The 24399-nt window shown below is 47.2% G+C and overlaps 1 protein-coding gene across 3 annotated transcripts; it reads left to right on the forward strand.

The window, feature by feature from the left end:
• The first annotated feature begins 7561 nt into the window (after positions 1-7561).
• On the forward strand, positions 7562-22826 carry LOC143775122 (exonuclease 3'-5' domain-containing protein 2-like). 3 transcript variants are annotated; one of them, XM_077262965.1, is made up of 5 exons: positions 7562-7667; positions 9177-9525; positions 19371-19627; positions 21753-21879; positions 22451-22826. In XM_077262965.1, the coding sequence occupies exons 2-5, from the start codon at positions 9190-9192 to the stop codon at positions 22763-22765; spliced, it is 1035 nt and encodes a 344-aa protein (XP_077119080.1). In that variant the 5' UTR covers positions 7562-7667; positions 9177-9189; the 3' UTR covers positions 22766-22826. The 3 variants fall into 3 exon arrangements, with proteins under 3 accessions (XP_077119080.1, XP_077119083.1, XP_077119088.1); XM_077262968.1 differs by lacking the exon at positions 7562-7667 and adding an exon at positions 7670-7780; XM_077262973.1 differs by lacking the exon at positions 7562-7667 and adding an exon at positions 7803-8038.
• The last annotated feature ends 1573 nt before the right edge of the window (positions 22827-24399 follow it).

The raw sequence follows: 24399 nt of genomic DNA on the forward strand, positions 1-24399 counted from the left end.
TTGAACTAAGCATGGACCTTCAAAGGTTCTATCGGAACCTCAGACTCCGGGTCCATTTTGCAGCACAACCCCCGGTGTTAAATCCAGCCAGGGGGGAAAAGACTCTCTTGGAACTTCAGAGCTTGGGTCTCAGGAACCACAGCTCCTACATGCCACCTCGAGGGGATCCCCCAGTGGAGACCTTTGTATCCCTTGTTGAAAGGGACATCCACTCACTGACCCGCAAAATGGAACAAGGGAAGTTCCATTTTCAGGCCAACCTTTCATCCACAGAAAGACTGTCGTTGCAAGAATTGGCGTCTGACAAAACTCTAATCATCAAACCGGCGGATAAGGGGGGAGCAACGGTAGTGATGGACAGAACTGACTACCTAGAGGAGGTACACAGACAGCTAGGGGACACCACAGTATACAAATTAATACCATGTAACCCCCTCAATGAATTGGTGAAGAAAATTGCACCAGTTATTGAATACCACATGAGAGTAGGCACTATAGATAGCAAGATGAGGGACTTTCTCATCAAAAAAGAGCCCATAACTCCTATTCTGTACATCCTACCTAAAATACATAAAAGATTAGTTAAACCCCCTGGCCGACCAATTGTCTCCCTGACTGATTCAGTCCTCTCACCATTATCCATAGTATTAGAGAAGATCCTCACGCCACTTGTTAAAACAACTCGGTCATTTATTCTGGACACTGGTGAATTCATTCAGGTCATAAAAACTCTGGGCCCCATATCTCCTTCTGCTTTTTTGATCACATGGGATGTAAATAGCCTCTATACATCCATTATTCATGACAAGGGCTTGGCCGCTACTGACAGACTTCTGTCAGATAATAGAGTCGATAAAAAAATCCGCCACTTCTGCGCCGACCTTTTGAATTTGGTTTTAAAAGAAAACTACTTCATGTTCCAGGATTCCTTTTACGCCCAGCTACAAGGCACCGCAATGGGCGCGAACGTAGCGCCCCCATATGCTATTGCATATATGGCGGCCTTTGAAAATGACTTTGTGTACGACCACCCTCTATTCATTGCCCACTGTAGGGTATGGCGCAGATATATTGATGATATTTTCTGCGTGTGGGACGGTCCCCTGGAATCATTGATAGCCTTTGACCAACATATTAACAGCATTTGGCCCGAACTTGGTTTCTCTTTACAATACGACAAACTTAAAATCAGCTTCCTTGACACCCTCATTTATAAGGAGAGGGACGGCTCCTTATCCATTGATCTGTACACAAAGCCAACAGACCGCAACGGCCTACTGCATTTCACCAGTTGCCATCCACCATCCATCAAAAACTCTATTCCCAAGTCCCAATTTCACAGGGTTGAAAGAATTGTCTCAAATGATAAAATCAAAGAAACAAGATTGAGTGAGATGGAACAAAAATTTTCAAACCGGGGATATCCGCAGCATATCCTCACAGAGGCCAAACGCAGCATTTCAGTGATTAGATCCAAGGATGACCGCAAGAGAATTCCGTTTGTCTCAACATTCCATCCCTTCTCCAACATGGTCCAGTCTACCATCAGGAGACACTGGGGCATCCTTACAAAAAGCTATCCCAGCATTCCAGAGTTTAGGGTGCCCTTTATGTCCTGTTTTAAACGACCCAGAAATCTAAAAGACAAACTAGTCAAAGCTGACATTGGCTCAATCAATAGGGTCCCCAAACAGTCCTTTCTTCAAACCCAAAGACAGGGTACATTTCCCTGTCTAAATTGCCTACAATGTAGCAATGTTCAGAAGGGTCCCACAGTCTCTCACCCGCAAACAGGCAAGGCCATCCCCATAAAAGGGTTTTTCACTTGCGAATCCACACATGTCGTGTATGTCATCAAGTGCCCTTGCGGGCTGGCATATGTGGGTGAAACTACACAACCAATAAGAGACAGAGTGGCCCAACACAAATCCACAATTCGCTGCAATAAAACACATCTACCACTTCCGTATCATTTCTCCAAACAAAACCACAACATTTCTCAGCTCCGCTATCAGGTCCTGGAACAAGTAGACACTCCAAGAAGGGGCCAAAGCCGTGTCAGCTTACTCCTCAGAAGGGAGGCCTATTGGATTTATTCCTTGCAAACCTTAGAACCGAAGGGTCTCAACAGAGACTACGATGTCTCGGCTTTTTTGTAACTATGTACATGTCTATTGGTTTTATTCTGTAGCACCTTTCAGGTGCACCATGTAATGTAACATAACTATTGTTTTACTAATGGTTTATCTGTGCCCTTTCCTTTTTCTCCACAGAATCGTTAATTGCACCCTTCGCACTGAGCACTGCACACGGTACAGTATGCACTACATGCCTTATATATAGAGGGTAAATTGTTCTCTATATACATCCGGGGTGACCCCTTGCCAGACACCTTTGGGGTTTTCCACCCTACTCTATTTATTTACAATTTCTCCTTTTTATTCACACAGCTTCCTGCACTGCAGTGCACTCCCATATCCATTTCCTTGCCTCCAGGGGCTCACTGCGCAAGCGCCGGTTCCCCCGGCTTTCATTCCTATTGACATCCTATTCGGCTCTTCTGCGCATGCGCCGGCTCCCCCGATCACATGACCCGGTGACGTCAGACGTCAGGTGACGCGTCCCACAGCGCTCATATACCCGGAAGTGCTGCGCTCTTCTCAGCAGCCCCGGGAGCGTCCCCTTGCTCAGCAGCACAGCGCACACATCGCCCCTGGCAGCGGCACCGCTCAGGTAACATCACGGACAGTCCCAGCCCTGTGCTGGCTTTAGACTGTTCTCTCCCTGGCTCCAGCCTGATTTCAACAACAGCATTTATGCATGTCTCCACAGCGCTTCTCATATTGCGAGTGTTCTCGCCTTGCTACACGCGCCATATACTGCCCTCCAGCACCTCAGGTATGTCCTGCTAGTGGGGGATTTTTCGTTTTTTCGTTTTTTTCAGCTCTGCAGCGGTTACATGCTGTGTGTATTCTATTCCCTTCCACAGGCGCCCTGCGCTCCCACTCCCTGCCTCCATACTCAGTGTGTGACCTACACACACACTACCCATGGTCTCCAGGTACGCCTTCGTTGGGCGGCATCTAGCCCCATATATCCTGTCTGTTTTTTTCTGGTGGTCACCCCGTTAGTCTGTCTGGCATGTGTTCCATGTGGCCTATGGGGCAGCTGTGCCCTCTCACATTATAGCTCTGTACTCTGTCATCTCTGATGCATAACTTTCTCTCTTTCAGGTAGCCCACCGTGCACCTTAGTCATATATCCCCATACTCACCTGTGGAGGATATTTCACTTCCTGTATCCTTCACCTAAGATAGTGCTTCTTATGCAATGTTAGACCCACTACGAGGTCACATCTCCAGTGTTCTATGGTTTACTTTCCATTGTATTTGCTTACTTTGTCATTTTTCACCTCAGTATAACCTTAAAACGTGTACACTCTCCAGCAATTCCTGAACAGGATTCACGTCTCACGCAGGTCTAGAACGGATTCACCCATTCTGCCACCTGTACTGCACGCCATTTCCCGCAATCGTATGCAGACTGTTTTGTCATATAATATGGATTTCATGTTTATTTATTTATTTATTTTTGTATTATTGTGCAACAGTATTCTCATTGCTTACAGCATCTCCTTTTTTGTATATACACTGCAGCGTTGACAACTATATCTGATGAAGGTCTCATTTGTCGAGACCGAAAACGTTTATATGTTGAACTGGATGCACCAAAATAAAAATCTACTTTTGAACCTTGCAACAAAAATTCTCCTGAGTGCCAAGTATTTTCTCAACTCATGTCTCATATCCTGTCGGGTTTGTGAAGGAGAAAGAAAAAGCCGGCACTTGAATTACCGGCTTTTCTATAGAACACCGCTGCGTATTTCTCGCAAGTCACACTGCTGGTCCGTGTGGAATCCGTATTTTTCTCGCCCCCATAGACTTTCATTGGCGATTTTTTTGCGCATTACGGTGACAAACGCAGCATGCTGTGATTTTCTACGGCCGTAGAAGACCGTATAATACGGATCAGTAAAATACGGCTGATAGGAGCTGGGCCATAGAGAATCATTGGGCCGTGTGTTATGCGTATTTTACGGGTGTATTTTCTGCGCTCATACGTCTGTAAAACTCGCCAGTGTAACGCCGGCCTTAGGGTATGTGTCCATGGGCCGTTTTACATCCGGAATAGCAGCGGATTGAGCGCTGCGTGGAGCCGCAGCATTCAATCTGCCGCATCCAGATGTTACAGCATAGTGGAGGGGATTTTATGAAATCCCGTCTCCACTATGCGTGCTAACACGCAGCCGGCGGCCCTGCGATTCCGGACATGCGGCGCGTCTTTTTAGATCGCAGCATGTCCGTTTACCTCGCTGCGCCGCTGCAAGGTAAATCACAGGGCCCTATGTGTGGGGTGCGATGATGCCGGATGTGTGCAATGAACACATCCGGCATCATCGCGTCTCCAGAAGGGGGCGGGGCTTAGGGCAGAGCGAGTTTTCCGCTCCGTCCAAAGCGCCGGCCATCCTGAACGTGGACACGCACCCTTAGGATCTTCTTGTGTTTTTAGGGGATTGATTTGTGGTCTGTTTATTTTATACTTATTATTGGTAATTTTTTAAATATATTTATTTGTGTTAATAATTTTTGATATATTATATTACTACTTTATTTTTAATACAGATTGTTATATGGAAAAAAATACATTGAAGAAAAAAAACCTGATATAAACAATAGGTAATTTTGTCATGAGGCCTTCAGCGTAACCTCATTATAATGTGAATTTTGCAGGTGATTCATGTTCCGTCCTGAAGGTTTAGAGCTGGAGTGGCCTCTGCTGGTAACACCTAGTACTGCACATCAGATGGAAGCATTTTATTGGTTTCGCCAGTAGGTGTCAGTAGCGCTCAGTGTAACGGCATCACAGAGAGATAAGGAGACGTAATATCAGAATCTGGGGAGATAGTGAGAAAGTACAAATACAGGAGGAATATATATATATATATATATATATATATATATATATATATATATATATATATATATATATATATATATATTTATTTACATTTTCATGTTTTGCATAGTTCATTATTGTTACCTTCAAAGCATCAACCGAATAATAATTATTGCAGATGTGACTGAGGGTTAATAATGATCTGTTGAAAAAAGAAAAAACAGCTCCGACTCTAGGGGCATTGTAGCACGGAAGCCAAGGGATCAAATGTAGAAAACATTCAGCGTCTTAAAATGTCGATGTTTATTAGAAAACGAAGTACAAAGTTCAATGCATAGACAGTCTTGAATGTTTGCATTGAATTTTCTAATAAACATCACAATTTTAAGAAATTGGATCTTTTTCTACATTAATAATGATTTCCCGATGTAAAATGAATATTTTCTGTGTGTATAAAAAGTGGATGTCACGCTGTATTGTCCAGTCCTGCCCTGCATTGTAGACTAGTCTACAACGTGGTGCTATCACAGGCGCGGCTACACACGTCGGTCGGCATGGGGTCTCTTGGGCCGTCCCGGGCCGGCCTCCTCCCACTTTAGGACACTGATTCGCTCTAGTTCCCCCAGTGTCACAAATACCGGAACCTAGTGCAGCGCCCCGAACGGATTGGCACAGAGCAGTCTAGAACCCCTAGACTCAAAGCGATCCAACACTCAGCCTCCCTTGGTGGCCGGGATTACAGGCGCACGCCACTGCGCTCGGCGACGTCACATGCTGCTATTACTGCCTAGAGGCTGCAAGGAGCCGTGACGTCATCGGGAGCCACAGCGCCATCTAGTGTCTGCAGGATGAAACTGCCATAAAGTCAGTAACATAAGTGTAGAGCTGCATGTGTTAGTTTATACCTGTTAGCATGTATACACCGTCACTGAGTGTGAGATTGGTGGGGGCAGACACCCATTCATGTGAATTTCAGCTGATCGGTGGCTGTGACCCCAACTCATCTCATATATCGATGACGTAACCTGTGATCTCGTCCCTGGAAGCCCCCTTAACCGATACAGATAACTCTCCCACCCCATCCCGCCCAGCACCATGACCGACAGTTGTCAGGATCCGCTGCTACCAGGCCACATAGAGCCCACATTATGGCTTCTGCACAGATTGCTACTCAGCTCTCCCAACTTCCTGAGTGGCATCTGTAACAGATCTCTACCCACTTAGTGACAGTAATGGTGGGCATATTAGTCGTCACCCAGCTTTCTGAGAAACAAATGTGAAAATCCATATAGTTTAATGTGTTCAGGCGGTGAGTTTCTTCTATGGCAGCGCTCGGGTCTTATCTCCAGAGAAGACAGTGCTCTGCTCTATGGAGCAGGTTCGGTTCCGGCCCTGCGTGACAGGAAGGGGTTAAACAAGAACGCCGGTCTGTATAAGAGGATCACTAGGGTGCGTGCTGACGTCACCCCGGAAGAGGAAGTGTATGAAGTGGTGGAACGCAGGCGGCGTGCAGGTACTGCTCCTCCGTGTATGGCGCTGGTTATGGCTGCTGCTGCGGTAAATGCTAGAGTGTATGGGCTCCTTCCAGGTGTGACGTCATTTCCGGGGGCGTGTCCTATCGGGAGGGGGCGTGTTCTCCAAGGCGGCAAAGGAAAGCAGCATGACAGCTTGTGGACGCCATGGAGGTCAGTGGTTTCAGGGTGAAAAATGCTACTTGCCGATCGCTATTCGCTATTGGAGGGAGGCCCTGTGGTGGTCGACCTACTTGTCTGTGTGGGGAGTGACCCGTGGTGGGATTTTGGGGGGCTCTGCTGCTGCTGGCTATTGTGGGGGATCCCTGCGGTTTTGGGGGGCTCTGCTGCTGCTGGCTATTGTGGGGGACCCCTGCTGTGGGATTTTGGGGGGGCTCCACTGCTGCTGGCTATTGTGGGGGACCGCTGTGGTGGGATTTGGGGGGGGCTCCGCTGCTGCTGGCTATTGTGGGGGACCGCTGCGGTGTGTTTTGGGGGGCTCTGCTGCTGCTGGCTATTGTGGGGGACCCCTGTGGTGGGGTTTTGGTGGGCTCCACTGCTGCTGGCTATTGTGGGGGACCCCTGCAGTGGGATTTTGGGAGGCTCCGCTGCTGCTGGCTATTGTGGGGGACCCCTGTGGTGGGATTTTGGGGGGACCTGCTGCTGCCCCCTTCACGCCCCCGGAAGAAGCTCGGTGCGAAACGCGCGTTGGGGTGAGGTGGAGAGGGGTGCAGCTTGCAGGTAGATATCATTGGGATTGTCCAATTTGATCTGTGCACATTTATATTGCTCATATAGTGATATTGTTTATAAGGTGTTGGTATGCTTAGGCAACCTATATGTAATCGATGTGCATGGAAAACTATATAATGTGAGGATATCACTGCTTTGCAATGGATATAATGTAATGATGTACTGCACCTACCCTCCACCTTATGTTATGGTGCTTGGGCATTTTTATGCGTTTTACTAATTTTTCCAATAAAAGCTTTAAGTAATGTTTTTCTGGAACTCTTCATGATAGTCACTCTCTAGGGTGACTATCGGTGTTTATATGATATTGTGAAGTGCCAGTCACATCACTTTTGGACATTGATATATTGAAGAACGCCGGTCTGTATAAGAGGATCACTAGGGTGCGTGCTGACGTCACCCCGGAAGAGGAAGTGTATGAAGTGGTGGAACGCAGGCGGCGTGCAGGTACTGCTCCTCCGTGTATGGCGCTGGTTATGGCTGCTGCTGCGGCGGCTCTCTGCGGACGGCTGTGTGTGGGGTTTATCTTTGTGGCCGCCATTACCGGAGACCATTGGATTGTGAGGGATTTCTTTCAGTGTTTAGTGCTGCTTAATCCCCCCTGCTGTGTGTTTGCTCCTTGCATACAAACCATCGGTATGAAATCCAGCTCTGTGACCTGGCCTCCTTATGTAGGCCTGAAAGCTGCCTATGGTCTGCCAAATACAAAGCTACTTCTACTACTACTACTAGCGAGTGCTGGTCTCCTGGGTTGTAATGGTGGAGATGGAGTGATGAGCACATCCAGACTTCCTATCTAGCCCTTTATAATGCTTCAGGTATCGGTGGGAATAAGTAACATGATGGTTTTAGGAGCAATGTTAATGGATTCCAGGTTGCTGTACAGTTCTGTAATAGTGTGGATATAAACTACCTTCTCAGATCCAGATACCCTGTCTTTGACAAACCAAACAAACCCCTTGTCAAGTGTACAGGTTTTGTCCAGTGCTATGGATCCTGCTTAGGAGGGTGGTTGGGAATAGCACAAGGAAGCCATTCATTTACTAGTGTCTCACGGAGTCATGGTTTTTGCACAAGACCTTAGATATATGCATCAAAATCTCTTTTTACCACTCTGTGGGGTTATAAAGAGTCGGCTTATAAATAAGTCTTGTATGAGAGGATTTAACCCCAACTGAAACACGGGGGGGGGGGGGGGGAGAATCCTAGTCAAAAATACATCATGTTAAATGTGCTATCATATGCTGAAGCTCTTTACAGATAATTACAGTCCCCATTGGAGATCCTGGAGGAAACACACTCAAGCACGGGGAGAACATACAAACTCCTTGCAGATGTTGTCCTTGGTGGGATTTGAAACCTGTGCTGCAGAGCTAACCACTGTCACCATGCTGTGATTTTTCAAATATCACAGTTCACCGACTGTGAACATACCTTAAGCCTCAACTTCCTTTCTCTCACCTGTTATTCCTATATGAAGTTTGAAGCACAGGAGAGCAGTAGCTGAGACGAAGGGCAGGTGCAGATGACTATGCTCTCATCTCAGAGAATTGGGTGACACTGATCAGACTGTGATTAGAGTGTGATCTGATTCTTTTGGAGGGCAGCAGGACACCTGCTAGAGTCTGTATATTCTCCTTGTGCTTGTGTGGGTTTTCTCCCACACTCAAAGGACACACTGATAAGGAATGTAAAGAGCTGTGTAGTTAATGGAGCTAAATAAATTATATAAATGAGAAAAACCCTTTCATTCTATGGTTTCCACGGGCCCATTGATTTGCATGGATGAATATGATCCAAATACCGGATCAAATGTTTTGTTTTTTTTCCTTTACACCGCCCCCCATCCCCCGGTTGGACTGGATTTAGATACAACTTTTCAAAAATTGTGATTGGTCTGTACTTAAAAGCAAAATGAGACACTGTTTTCATAATTCTGTCTTGACTCTTTACCAGGTCTTGCAGCAGAATGCCCAGACATGCAGGTATAACCCTTGGTGTCGCCTCTCTGGTGGGTACTACAGTTGGATGTCTTGTTCTGTGGAAGCTTATCAATCGCCGGAGGCAGCAGCTGTGTACTAATGTTGACCACAAAGACTTGTGTACTGCGTTGGCCGCAGAGATCCATGGATCGGATCAGAAAGTGCATCAATCTTTAGAAAGAGAACGATCTGTGTTTTCTGTGGAAAAACTTCTGCAGGCTCCAATAAAAATAGTCTCTAAGGCTGAAGAATGGGAGGCGGTGTGGCCTTCATTACAGCGAGACCTTGACGAATACCCAGTACTTGGGGTGGACTGCGAGTGGGTATGTTTTCAGATGTTTGGGCTCTCCTAGCCATTGTTGCTACCGTACATCTAAAAGTTTTGAAACTTTCGAGTATAAAATATTTATCTTCAATTCCCCAGCACGTGAACTTTGACTTGCTTACAAGTTCATTTCTAATAGTGCCTGCTTTGCCCACTTTATATTAGTCATGCAGTTTTCCCCCACCCCTCTGTAGTAATCTGGCTGCATTTACTGGGCACATGTTATCTAGACAAATTAGGCCAACTTCGTAGTCGGCGTTGTCATCAGCGATGTCCCTTTTCTTGGCATGTCAGTATGCAGTTGGAAAGGTCCATGCGTAGACAAGGCACATTATTCCAGAAAACTGGAAAAACTGATTTGTGGCCAGATCACAACTGAGGGGATACGTGACTGCTGTAAAGTGAGCAGAGAAGGCATGTCTGCAAATGTAAGTTAAGTTAATTGATGTGATGAATGCTGCCCATTTCAAGATGTTACTTTATCCTTTACTATACCTCCTTTTAAAGGTAATCTGTCAGTTTGACAAACCCTCCTAAGCCGTGTGTGTTCTGTTCTTCCCTCCCCAACACTGCCTATGAGATCAGCTGAAGGTATTGGTTGTAATGGTGCCATCAGCTGTGCCTGGAGAACAAAAGTGCTGCTGGAGATGAGACTAAGCTAATTTCTGCTTTACTATGCAGTGAGAGTAGACTGTCAGTCATTACATGTCTCACCCTGGTAACATCGCTTTCATATAAAATGAGCTCTGGAGGCAGATTTTCTGGCGATCTGTGTTCAGTCCATGGATCCCGAACAACTCATCTAAATACTAGGAAGATGTCCTTTTATTCATCTTCTATGACAATATAGACACCTTAACTCTTTCGACCATAGGTATTTTCATTTTTGCATATTCCTCTTCTGCTCCCCTTCCCAGAGCCATAACAATTTTGTATTTTAAATCTTGGTTAGTATGGTCATTTCAGGGCTTTTTTTTTTTTTTTTTTTACCTTTTGCATGCTTCAATAGCCTCTATGGGAGACTAGAATCTGCACTACTTCAATTGCCTCTACACACAGGTGATGATCACATCGCCTGTGTAGCAGAAATGCTCACTTGCTATGAGCGCCACCCGGTTCTCATAGCAATCCAGCTATGACAAACCATCGGTGACCCACGATCATGTGACGGGGTCACCCATGGGCAGGATTAGTGATGTGCTTCTGGTAAGCACGTTAAATGACGCTGTCAGAAATTGACAGCAGCATTTAACTAGTTATCAGCCGCAAGTGGAACACTATTCTATTCAGCTGACATGAGCCCGGAAAGGTGCAGACTCGGCGCCAGAGCCCACAACAAACAGGGGGAGTCCAACATCGGCATACTGTTACACCCGATGTCGGGTTGATCCTACTGACACTCCCTTTTAAAGGATTATTCCAATCTTCATAAATGAGTACTGCAAGTGCTTGTAAATGCAAGCAATTTTCTGCTTATTAAAACTTTCAGCCGTTATTGAGATATTGAATGCCGTTCATGCCCAGAAATACTACCTACTTGCAGATATAGGCTTAATTTGATGGTAAAATGCATAAAAGCGAACCTGTCTGCAGGATTTTGACTGTCAGGTTGGCAGTGTTATACTGATTAAAATGATACCTGGCGTGAAGAAATCAGTCTTGTGGTTTTTGTGTTAGAAGTTTTCGTGCTCCTGGGCGGGACTGTAGGCAGTCTGATCTTCCTACTCTAAGCCAGAGAAACCAAGAAGAGACTGCCCACAGGCTGCCCCAAAGCACAGTCTGTGTCTATGATGAGGAACATGTTTGTGCTTCAGGGCGGCCTGTGGGCAGGTCTCTCCATGGTTTCTCTTGCTTGGAGCAGGAAGATCACTCTGCCTACAGTCCTGCCCAGAAGCACAGGCATCTCATTAGCTGAAAACTTCTAACGCTGATTACACAAGAACCACAAGAAGGATTTCTTCACCCCAGTAGTGGCTACAGCGATAAAATTAACCAGTATCCTCCCTGCAGCGGTTCTTTCCCAGTCATATCTGGGTACAGGGAGTTATGGTGAGCGTGGCTGTACACCCTGCACACTACTAGGCAGCCTGTTGTGAAATTGGATTTTAGGCTCCCCCGGTGGCCACTGGTGGAATTGAACTTGTGTGCATCATCCCCTCTGTTCACCTGTTCCCATCAGGATGTGGGAGTCGCTATTTAGCCTTGCTCCTCTGTCACTTCCATGCCGGTCATCATTGTAATCAGAAGCGTTTCTGTGCATGTTCCTGCTTCTAGACAACTCCCAGCTAAGTCGGACTCTTGTCCTTGTTTGTTTTTGCATTTTGTTCCAGTTCACAGCTGTAGTTTCGTTTCTGTGTCTGGAAAGCTCTTGTGATCTGAAATTGCCACTCTGATGTTATGAGTTAATATTAGAGTCTTAAAGTAATTTCAGGATGGTGTTTTAATAGGGTTTTCAGCTGACCATGAAAGTGCCCTTTCTGTCTTCCTGCTATCAAGTAAGCGGACCTCGATTTTGCTAAACCTATTTTCATACTACGTTTGTCATTTTCATCTAAAATCACCGCCAATATATGTGGGGGCCTCTGTCTGCCTTTCGGGGAAATTTCTCTAGAGGTGAGCCAGGACTGTATTTTCCTCTGCCAGGATTAGTTAGTCCTCCGGCTGGCGCTGGGCGTCTAGGGATAAAACGTAGGCACGCTACCCGGCCACTATTAGTTGTGCGGCAGGTTTAGTTCATGGTCAGTTTTAGTTTCCATCCTTCCAAGAGCTAGTTCTTATGTTTGCTGGGCTATGTTCTCTTGCCATTGAGAACCATAACAGCAGCCTGTATGTGGAGGGCAGGCTCTCAGTGCTGGCAGTGATTGCAGCGCACTCAGTTTCACAGTATAGAGACTGGAAGGGAGTTTATTTTCTCTGCAGGTAGTGAAATTGGTCATGCCCTAAAACACCCTTAAGATTGTTTATGGCTTGGTGCCTTGGATACCGACCTCCCCTGCTAGGCAGCAGAACACGTGCACTATTTACGATCCCTATTGCTTCAGGAGAGTGATAGCAGTAGTGGTCTGTCATATTAATGGCAGTAAATTGCAATAGTGCTTGTTAAAGCGCTCTGACAATATCCATCTATGAAGATGAAACTAAACTTATTTTTAAAGGGGGTTATCCAACTTGGCGATGACTCTTCTGCAGGATTGTATAGCAAAAAAGTCTTAAATGATTCTAGTCTGAAAATTCACATGTAAACTGTGGCAGCTCTCAGGGCAGTGTGAACTTCAGCTGGACCTCAAATTCTGGTATTCTTGGTGCCTCTTCTGATTACTAGGCCCCTACGTGTGTGTGGTTGTGTTTGTTTGTTTTTGTTTTTTGTTAAAGACCTAAATGTGGACACTGCCTCTAGAGATGATTTGCTCAGCTGTAGTAACTGGCTTTGTATGGAAACTCTGTACTACATGAATACGTGGTATGCTTCTTAAGGTACCTTCACACTAAGCGACGCTGCAGCGATACAGACAACGATGCTGATCGCTGCAGCGTCGCTGTTTGGTCGCTGGAGAGCTGTCACACAGACCGCTCTCCAGCGACCAACGATGCCGAGGTCCCTGGGTAACCAGGGTAAACATCGGGTTGCTAAGCGCAGGGCCGCGCTTAGTAACCCGATGTTTACCCTGGTTACCAGTGTAAAATGTAAAAAAACAAACAGTACATACTCGCCTTCGCGTTCCCCGGCGTCCGCTTCCTGCACTGACTGAGTGCCGGCCCTAACAGCAGAGCGGTGACGTCACCGCTGTGCTGTGCTTTCACTTTAGGGCCGGCGCTCAGTCAGTGCAGGAAGCGGACGCCGGGGGACGCGAAGGTGAGTATGTACTGTTTGTTTTTTTACTTTTTACACTGGTAACCAGGGTAAACATCGGGTTACTAAGCGTGGCCCTGCGCTTAGTAACCCGATATTTACCCTGGTTACCATTGTAAAACATCGCTGGTATCGTTGCTTTTGCTGTCAAACACAACGATACACGGCGATCTGACGACCAAATAAAGTTCTGAACTTTAGTCAACGACCAGCGATATCTCAGCAGGATCCTGATCGCTGCTGCATGTCAAACACAACGATATCGCTATCCAGGACGCTGCAACGTCACGGATCGCTAGCGATATCGTTTAGTGTGACGGTACCTTTAGAATGAATCTCAAATAGTAACTTATGCTAACGGCCCATTGTGACCCTTCATCTTATCTATTTATTTCTCTGACGCCCATGACTGCACCACGGAGAGAGGGGATCCGCCCACCAAGGACAGGAAACCTACAGATAAAAAGGCGGTACCTCTCTCCTGCATCAGTTGGTTTCCTGTCCTTGATGGGAGACCTACAGATTCACCTCCGTGGTGTCGTCAAGAGAGATTCTTCGTGGTCAATGCCGGGGCCAATCAGCTCGATTCAGGCAGCGGGGGCCCCCCTGCCTCGGCTGGTGTGGTGACCCGAAGCGCCACCGCTGGGGCTGGCAGGCCTTTAGGGTGCGCGGAGAGAGATGGCTGGACCATGGCCACCTCTCTAGGTAAGACTCACCGGCAGCAGCATAATCCAAGGGGAGTCCCTCTGTGGATAAGGAGCCTACATCCTGCTCCTCCGGCGTAAGACTGCGGGCTGTAGCTCCCGGGGGTTCCGGGAAGCCAGCAACAAGGTACGGTGATGCGCGGCGCCATCTTGGATTCCGCTGCGCATGCGCGAGATTCCCCGGGATTATGACAGAAGGGGTCTCTGCGCACGCGCGGCTGGCCGCGGCACCGCTCGCGCCGGGATTCCCGTCGGCGCGCAGGCGCGTGGAATACAGCGCTGTGCTGCCGCGCTAGCGGTGGCACGCTACACGCGGCGATCGGTGCAGGCGCGAGATTCTGCGCGATCTCGCCGGAACTGCGCATGCGCGGGAAAAGAAAAAAAATAAAAAAATGGCGCCTTCCACTACTACTTAATGAGCACACACATGGGGGCAAGCGCTTCCTATGGAATCCGACCAGCGTTCACCAGCAATGAGCGACGTCGAGCAGGCATCTCCCCTGTCCAGGGCATCTCCACCGGCGCCGCAACAGCAGCAGCAGAGGCAGCATCCCCAGAAAGGGCACCAGGATACCGGTAAAGGACGTTCTGGATCACTGCGCAGCAAGGACTCCAGCACAGCATCCGGCCCTAAGGATAGACCGACATTGGATCACTCCCAACCGGTATTTATGGGTCCATAAGGTGGTAAGTGATCTACGTGAATGTTGGTGATAGTGAGGGCCTATTTTTTGTGCTTCCTTACTATAGGGGAAGAAATGCACAGGCAAGTCTAAGCATAAGTTTTGTGCTCTGTGTAGGGAAGATCTTCCATCTTCGTGGGAAAAGAGGCTTTGCAGTGTATGAATCCAACAGACAGTGTCAGAGGGCCTCCCCGGGTTCGCAGCGGACCTTAAAAACCTGATCAAAGTTCAGGTAGAAGAGACCTTCAAGTCCCTTAAAGGAGGAAAAAAGCGGAGGAAGACCAAGCACAGATTCCCGTCTCCTGAGTCCGGTGATTCAGGGGAGGATATGGATTCAGACTCCTCCACCTCTTCTTCCTCCTCGGCATCATCATCCTCATCCTCGACCTCCTCTGGGAGGCGTAGTTGCTTTCCCTTAGAGGAAACAGACAGTCTGGTTAAGGCTGTCAGAAGCACTATGGGGTTGGCAGACTCTCACCCCAAAAAATCTGTCCAGGACATAATGTTTGGGGGGCTCGACCAAAAAAAGAGAAGGGCCTTCCCCCTTAATGAAAAAATCCAGGCTTTAATTAAGAAAGAATGGAAAAAACCCGTAAGAAAGACACTACTCACACCAAAAAGGAAATACCCATTCGATGATCAATCTTGCTCCTTTTGGGATAAAGCACCTAAGCTAGATGTGGCCATCGCTAAGGCATCCAAGAAATATGCCCTCCCATTCGAAGACATGGGGGTCTTGAAAGACCCTATGGACAAAAAGGCAGATGCCTTCCTCCGAGGCTCATGTGAGGCAGCTGGTGGAGGCCTTAAACCAGCAGTCGCGGCAGCATGTACATCCCGCTCCCTGATGATATGGTTAGACCAGTTAGAAAGCCAACTCAAAAACAAATCATCTCGTGACTCTATTCTAAATACCTTACCAGTTATGCGTGGAGCGGCTGCCTTCTTAGCGGATGCTTCAGCCGACTCAATCAAATTGTCAGCAAGAGCGGTGGTTTTTTCTATTGCCGCTAGACGAGCCCTTTGGCTTAAATGTTGGCCGGGAGATCTCCAAACAAAGTCTAGATTATGCACCATCCCCTGTGAAGGGGAATTCCTATTCGGGCCCACTCTAGATAATATCTTGGAGAAAGCTGGGGATAAAAAGAAATCCTTTCCCGCCCTGAGTTTCCCTTCATACAGGAGGCCCTTTCGGAGCAAGAGGTTCTTCCGAAGGAAACCGGGGAAAAATCAAGATAAATGGGAAGATAAGCGAAACAAGACCAAGGGGTTCATATTCAATAGGAACCCCAACGACAACAAAAAGCCTGCCCAATGAAGGCTTGTCCCAGGTGGGGGGAAGGTTGTCCCTCTTCCTCTCGGCCTGGGAGAAAATTACCAGCAGTCCTTGGGTGTTGAGTATAATAAAGTCAGGACTGAAGCTGAGGTTCCAAAAAACCCCTCGCCCCTTCTTTATGACAACATCGCTAAGGTCTTCGGAGGAAGAACAGCTAGCGTTGGAAAGAGAAGTCATGGGACTAGTAAACAAAGGGGTTCTTACGGAAGTTCCCCTTCAAGAAAGAGGACAAGGATATTACTCTCCTCTGTTCTTGAGAAAGAAACCGGACGGTTCTTTCAGGACAATTATAAATCTGAGAAATCTGAACAAATTTCTGGAGATTCAGTCCTTCAAAATGGAAACAATAAAAACCTCAATAAAAATGTTGTTCCCATCGTGTTTCATGGTAGTCCTGGATCTAAAGGACGCCTATTATCACGTCCCATCCACAAAGATCACGAAAAATACCTCAGGATAGGTATCTACATTGGGGGGGTGTTATGCCACTTTCAGTTTCTAGCCCTTCCCTTCGGGCTGGCTATAGCGCCACGAATCTTCACAAAATTAGTGGCGGAGGTAATGGCTCACCTGAGGGAGCAAGATACCCTGATAGTGCCATACCTCGACGATTTTTTGATAATCTGTTCCTCTCCGCAACATTGCGAGGAACAGCTAAAGACAATCAGACATTCACTAGAAAATCTGGGCTGGTTAGTGAACTTAAAAAAAATCCAGGTTATCACCATGTCAAATCCAGGAGTACCTGGGTCTTACGCTGGACTCTTTAAAACAAGAATGCCGTCTCCCAGAGGGGAAAATTCGGAACATCATAAATCTAGTATCCAAAAGGCGAGACACCCCCTACATAACTCTCCGTCAAGCTATGTCCCTCCTGGGGTCCATGACGGCCTGCATCCCGGCAGTCCAATGGGCTCAGCTACACTCAAGGGAGCTTCAATGGCAAATCTTGTCAGAAGAAGTCTCTAAAAGGAAATTTAGAAGGTCGGCTCAACTTGTCTCCAAGCACAATTCAGTCTCTGAATTGGTGGACATCGCTAGACAATCTCTCAAGGAATCCCATGGGTAACCCCAGTCTCACAGATAGTGACAACGGATGCGAGTCCCAGCGGGTGGGGTGCACACCTGAACGACCTGTTAGCCCAGGGAGCCTGGCCACCTCATCTGATGAGGGTGTCCTCCAATATGAAGGAACTGCTGGCAGTCAAGTATGCACTATTAGAGTTCCTGGGTCCCCTTCGGTCTCACCATGTCAGAGTAATGTCAGACAACAAGGTGGTGATAGCGTACCTAAATCACCAGGGAGGTACCCACTCTGAGTCTGATGGAGATAACCAAATCGATCTTCCACATAGCCGAAACCAACCTCCAATCACTATCAGGCCTTCATATAAAAGGGGGGGACAACTACAAGGCAGATTATCTAAGTCGCTCTCGCTTGAAACAGGGAGAATGGGAACTGAATCAGTCAGTGTTCTCTCAGATCTCAAAAAAATGGGGCAAACCAAATATAGACCTTTTCGCAAACCATCTAAACAAAAAAGTGAACTCCTTTTGCTCAATAACACCTTGGGGGAACCCGGTATCTCTAGATGCGTTCCTGGAACCAGCCACTAGCGTATGCCTTTCCCCCTGTTGCTCTGATTCCAGCAGTGCTGAGGAAGATTCGGGAGGACGGGGCCCACATAATCTTAATAGCCCCGTTCTGGCCGAAGAGGCCTTGGTTTTCCTGGATGATGAGAATGTCCATCTCCGATCCATGGGTACTGCCGGATCTCCCGAACCTCCTCTCCCAAGGCCCAGTTCATCATCCACGGGTGGAGAATTTGCACTTGACAGCTTGGCATTTGAAAGGGAGTTACTAGAAAACAGGGGGTTTTCTCCGGGGCTGGTATCTACACTGCTCAAAAGTAGGAAGCCTGTTACAACCAAGCAGTACGGGAAAGTATGGAAAAAATTTCTTTCATCTTCAGGTGTCAAAATGGGGGAGGGTGTCCCCCTTAAAGCCATACTTGAGTTTCTGCAGAAAGGGTTAGAACTGGGTCTGGCCACAAATACCCTAAAAGTACATGTAGCGGCTCTAGGAGCCTTATTCAACTATGATTTAGCAGGGAATCGGTGGGTTGCCAGATTCATCAGAGCAGCCGGTAGATCAAGACCTCTACCTGTGAAGGTTACCCCTAAGTGGGATCTAAATTTAGTGCTTAAAGCATTATCTAAACCTCCCTTTGAACCCTTAGCGGAAGCTCCTATCAAAATCTTATCCCTTAAAACTTCCTTGCTCGTGGCGCTCACTTCCGCACGTAGAGTCAGTGATATCCAGGCCCTATCCGCTAACCCCCCTTTCACACAAATCCTTGATGATAGGGTCATCCTAAAAATTGACCCAGCATATCTCCCAAAGGTGGCATCCCGTTTCCATAGGACGCAAGAAATATCTCTGCCCTCCTTCTGTCCTAATCCCAAAAACAAAGAGGAAGAGGCATTACATACATTAGATGTGAGGAGATGCCTGATGCATTACATAGAAGCCACTAGGGAGAGTAGGGAGGATACCTCTCTCTTTGTGTGTTTCCAGGGTCCCCGGAAGGGGAAGAAAGCATCTAAGGGCACCCTGGCAAGATGGATTACAGAAGCCATCAGCCTGTCATACTCAGCGAGTGGCGTACCCGTTCCGGGAAATATCAAGGCACACTCAACAAGAGCAGTGGCAACCTCTTGGGCGGAGAAGGCCGGAGCTTCTATCGAGCAGATATGTAAAGCTGCTACCTGGTCTTCACCGTCCACTTTCTATAGGCACTATAGATTGGACCTTTCCTCTCCTTCGGACCTTACTTTTGGTAAAAGGGTTCTGGAAGCGGTGGTCCCTCCCTAATGTACAAATCTCTGCAATTCTCTCCGTGGTGCCGTCATGGGCGTCAGAGAAAATAGTAGTTACTCACCGATAACTGTGTTTCTCTGAGCCCATGACGGCACCCGTACATTCCCTCCCTTTCACTTCTTGGGTGTGCACAGAAATATAGTGCCTTATGTTAATAGTGTAAATAATCACGCGGTATCTCAACTAAGTAATGTTAAAATAATAATAATAATAATAAAGTCTCCGTTCATAGTCTCCCATCGTTCTCTAGTAAACAACTGATGCAGGAGAGAGGTACCGCCTTTTTATCTGTAGGTTTCCTGTCCTTGGTGGGCGGATCCCCTCTCTCCGTGGTGCCGTCATGGGCTCAGAGAAACACCGTTATCGGTGAGTAACTACTATTTTTTCAGGTGTCTGTAGATGGGAGAGCAAACCCGATTTCCCTGCTACAGATGGCCTCCCACAGTGGCTTCTGTGTACTGGTCCGTCTGCCTCGCTTGGTCAGCACTAGCTGCAACATTCCCAACACCTTAGTGGCTCTTCTGGCGTCCAGTAATGTTCTGAAAGTCGGTGTAGGTTGTTGGGAAGATGCCTCCAAATTGATGAATGAGTATGGGCTCTCTGTGAAGGGCATTGTTGACATACGCTATCTTGCAATGAGACATAGGTAGGTGTCTTTTACAGATTTGTATTCACTATTGATCCAAGCAATTGTGTAAATTGGGATTAGCCAGTTACATAACTGGTTATTTACTGTACATGGTATTAGAATAAAACTATATTTCTCATACAGTTCATGATGCCACAGTAATATAAGGGTAACTTAAGTCAAACTGGAGTTAGTATATAACTTTATCAATTTAAATGTGGCAAGTATCTTTTGTTCAGACACAAACTACCAGATTTTTCAGATTGAGACACACTGGACCATAAGACACACTTGGGTTTTAGAGGAGGAAACTACAGGAGAAAAAAAAATGAAATCAAAATGTGGTCAGTTCTGTACTAATATCCCCAATCCTGGTAGGCATGGTCTCCCTCATCCCCATCCTGGCATACATGGCCCCTTTCAGAAAAAAACATAAAAAAACCCACAAACCATTCTGCTTGCCTTCCCTACGCTCCCTCGCAGCGTCCTGTTCTGATGGCAACAGCTGATTTATGCTTCTAAGCATCACATGGCAGTGATGTCATACCCTGCCTACAAGCCAAGGACAGCTGCTGGAATACTTGCTGCTCCCCACGCCTGGAGTGTGTATGGAGAGCAGTGAATATTCACTGAGCTTCAATAGTGGGCACAGTGTTGGCTGCAGCTTCCTGACATATGTGTGCCAGCTACCAAAGGGGATTAATATAATGAGTATTCATTTCTCTTCAGCAGCAGGTACAGGAGTTGCACCCCCCCCCCCCCCCCCCCTCCATTTTCCTCCACTTTTTGTAGGAAGAGTGCCTCTTAGTCTGCAAAATACAGTATATAATGTAACACTGAAAGATCTTAAAGGGGTTTCCAGACTTGCTATGAGTATGTAGTCTGACTGCAGACTTCTGAAGCCTTACAGTTGCCACGGCCTGTCAGGATTTTCTGGTGATAAGCAAGCATGTGATTTTCAGACTTTATGGCCACATTCCTACTAGATGGTCTAGTTGGTATGAGCCTGTATGTACCGTATTCTTCGGACTATGAGACGCACCGGACCATAAGGCGCACCCCAAATTTGGGGTGAAAATTGCAGATTTTTTTTTTTTTTTATAAGATGGGGTCAGTCTTAGTGTCCGAATTTACAGTATCTTACCTGAGGGCTGGCGGTGGCAGAGCAGGGTCACAGGAGGCATGGTGTCGGCAGAGGTGGGGTGATGCGGTGTGGCGTGCACCTGAGCAGGGTCCCTTCCTGCTTAGGTGGGTGACGCCACGGCCTGGTGTCCATGGGGGGGTTCCAGCAGTGGTGTGGCGGCGGCAGAGGTGCGGTATGGCGTTCGCAGGGTCCCTTCCACCGGTGAGGTGACGCAGCTGCCCGGAATGCAATGTGAGCAGCAGAGCCGGGCTGAATATCGGTGGCGGTGGCCATCTTCCCGAGGCCGTGCGTGCGCAGATGGAGTGCTCTGATTCAGGAAAATGGCCGTGCGTGTGCAGATGGAAATCGCGGCGGCCATTTTCCTGAAGCCGAGATCTAAATCTGCAAACTCAGCTTCAGGAAAATGGCCGCCACAATCTCCATCTGCACACGCACGGCCTCCCGCGGCCATTTTCCTGAAGCCCCGTGAAGCAGAGCACTCCATCTGCGCACGCGTGGCCTCGGGAAGATGGCCGCCACCACCGATAAACCGGTGATCAACCCGGCTCTGCTGCTCACATTGCATTCCGGGCCGCTGCGTCACCTGACCGGTGGAAGGGACCCTGTGCACGCCATACCGCACCTCTGCCGCCGCCACCACACCACTGCCGGTAAGCATGCATTGCGAGTATTAGACGCACCCCCCAATTTTCCCCTTTTTTGGGGGGGAAAAAGTGCGTCTTGTAGTCCGAAAAATACGGTAAATCATACTTATAGTCAAATGACTGCCCTTCGTCGCCGGAATCCGAGAATGCTGACAGCTTGTGGGTACAGTCACATAGTAACTGGACACTCAAACCAAGCCTGATCCATGCCTCTTAAAAGGGCTCACTCTGTGAGAATAGGTTTTTAAGTAACAGGTGTCACTGGCAATCTTTCTACACTGTGACAAAACGAAGTTCTGTTTGTTTTACCCCTTAAAAATATAAATTATTTTATATTTTACCTTTTTATTTTCAGGAGGGACATTTTTCAAAACAGCCTGAGTCTTAAATCGCTGTCTGAAACTATCCTGTGCTATCCTCTGGCCAAATCTTTTCAGCTTCGTTGCAGTAACTGGGACGCCGAGGAATTCACACAGGACCAGGTATGTGTTTATATACCCCTTGCATAATACATCTATCAATTATTTTATTTATTTATTTTTTTTGTCATCTTGCCTTTGATGTGACTGTCACCAGAATTGCCATCTAATCTTAGAGCAGCATAATGTAGAGGCAGAGACTGATTCATGTCCCTTACTGGGCTGCATAGGGTAATTTTGATTTCCTGCTGGTAAAACTGATGTCACTAGAGGACTAGTAAACTTGCCGCTGTATAGTTCTCCATATTCATGAGCTCGGTATAACCCCACCACAGATTAGCAGTCTTTTGCCTTTGCACAGTGGCATTCAGAGCACTGCTAGATATGCAGCAAATAGACCAGTGATTTATTTTTTTTTTTTAATGAAAATGACAGCAAGCAGCTCAATGACATTGCTGTTATCGGGGTCTGTACCTCTTACATTATGTTGCTCTAATGGGGTAGCAAAAACCTGGTGACAGATTCCCTTTAAGCTTTTCAACAGTGTGGGTGAGAAACTTTAAGCATCTTAAAACTGCAGCTGAGTTGGTCAACTAGGATCCTCTAACATTTTTTTTTTTGTTTTGTTTTTCAGGTGTTTTATGCTGCCAGAGATGCCCAGGTTTCTGTAGCACTTTTCCTACAGCTACTTGGCTTCTTCTCCTCTGATGATTCGACCCCATGGGATTTCATTCTGAGCAAATGCCAAGGGCTGATTGATGTTCCGTTTAAAGGAAAAGGTGTAAATGGAGATATAAACATCATTCCCAGACAGAAGAAGGAAGGTCTTCTAGAACAGTCCAGCACAAATTCTCAGGGCGATCCCCGCAAAAATAAGAAGAAACCTCTGGGAGTGGGATATTCTGTGAGGTATTTCAGTTTGACTATCACAGAAGAATTTGATGGTTGATAAGTCCTATACTAACCCTTGTATAAGTTTATGTACATAAAGAAAATCTTGCTTGTCCAGATTTGGTGACCCCTCTCCAATGACAATGTCTATTCCTAGATGCAGACAAGCTCAGTACACCTCTGTTCCTTACTCTGTAACAAGGGGTACTGCTACTGCCATATGACTACTTGTGCATGCACTATTTTGCTGTATGAGAGGCCTCAACACATGGAGTAAGGGCTCATTTCCACTTGCTAGAGAAAAAACGGTCCGTAATCTGGACCGAAAAAAAACGGATGTAATGTATGCGATTGTTATGCGAGTGCAAAATATATATATATATATATATATATATATATATATATATATATATATATATATATATATATATATAATATTTTTTTAATCAGATTGCACTCGTCCGTTTTCCTCGCAAGTGAAAATGAGCCCTAAAGCTTGAAAACTGTTGCTCACAAACATCCAGATTTTTCCTATCGCCACGACAGCACCCACAACGAGAGAGGGGATCCGCCCACCTTCCAGACAGGAACCTACAGGTTAAAAAGGGGCGGCCCCCCTCGCCCTCCAGTTTTGGGTTCCTGTCCGGACGGCGGGAGCCTACAGTTTTCGCTTACCCGGGTCCGCCAAGCCTCTGTGCGGTGTCCAGGTGAGAACGGCAGCGTCGGGGGAAGTTCTGTGTCCAGCTTCCCCCCTCGTCTGGCAGGGACCGAGTGATGATGGCGGTCGTAGTGGCGTTCCCGGGGGAAGGCGCGCCGCCCAGGGTCGTCCACACGCGCGCGACGCTGCAGGAGCAGGTCGGCGCTTATGACCCGGAAGTGAATTAACGACTTCCGGAGGAGGCCGGGAGGAAGAGCGCGGGACCTTTGAAAAGGAGGCAGCGCTTGGTGAGTGGTGTGCGGCAACATGTCTTCCACAGGAGACGCCGAACACCGACAAGGAGAGCAGAGGAGCAGCAGCAGATCTCATACTAGAGATGTGGCACGCGGGCAGCAGGACCCTAGCACGTCACGTCGCACCTCACCCCCTCAGAAACCGGTACTCTATTCTTCATCAGCGGTGGTGAGTTGATATCTGAGCCGTTGGGTAACACAACTGTCTCCTATACTATGCTTTTTTTATAGGGAAAAAAGGTTTCAAATCCAAGCATAAACAGTGCGCATTATGCACGGAGCCACTACCTGACACCTATTTAAAGAAATTGTCAGTTATGTATATGCCGTATGTTAGAGGAAGAGGCCCCCCTCCGTGTATCGGATTTAAGGGAAGTAATTAGGGAAGAAATAAAATCGTCCCTAAAAACTAAACGGCATGAGAAGAGTAGTATGGAAATAATATCCGATTCCAGCCCCTCATTGCAGGAGGGTGAATGCTCAGAGTTCATCATCAGCCTCCTCAGATGAGGAAGGAAGGCCTTGCTTTTCCACCGACAATATGGAGACTTTAATTAAAGCAGTCCGTGCAACTATGGGTGTGGCAGAGAGTAGAGAGCCAAAAACAACCCAGGAGATCATGTTTGCAGGACTGAACCAGAGAAGTCGCAAAGCTTTCCCCGTGGTAGATACCATTAAAGATCTGGTCAGACGAGAGTGGGACAAGCTGGATAAGGGATTCTTACCTTCGGCCGCAAAAAG

This window comes from Ranitomeya variabilis, chromosome 1, assembly GCF_051348905.1.
Source record: "Ranitomeya variabilis isolate aRanVar5 chromosome 1, aRanVar5.hap1, whole genome shotgun sequence".
In the NCBI taxonomy this organism is placed as follows: Eukaryota; Metazoa; Chordata; class Amphibia; order Anura; family Dendrobatidae; genus Ranitomeya; species Ranitomeya variabilis.

Bases quoted from the DNA above. Each gene is read 5' to 3' on its own strand.
- LOC143775122 (XM_077262965.1), top strand. From the start codon at position 9,190: ATGCCCAGACATGCAGGTATAACCCTTGGTGTCGCCTCTCTGGTGGGT. The intron at 19,628-21,752 runs GTAGGTGTCTTT...TTTTATTTTCAG, and splicing joins TATCTTGCAATGAGACATAG to GAGGGACATTTTTCAAAACA. The intron at 21,880-22,450 runs GTATGTGTTTAT...TTTGTTTTTCAG, and splicing joins AGGAATTCACACAGGACCAG to GTGTTTTATGCTGCCAGAGA.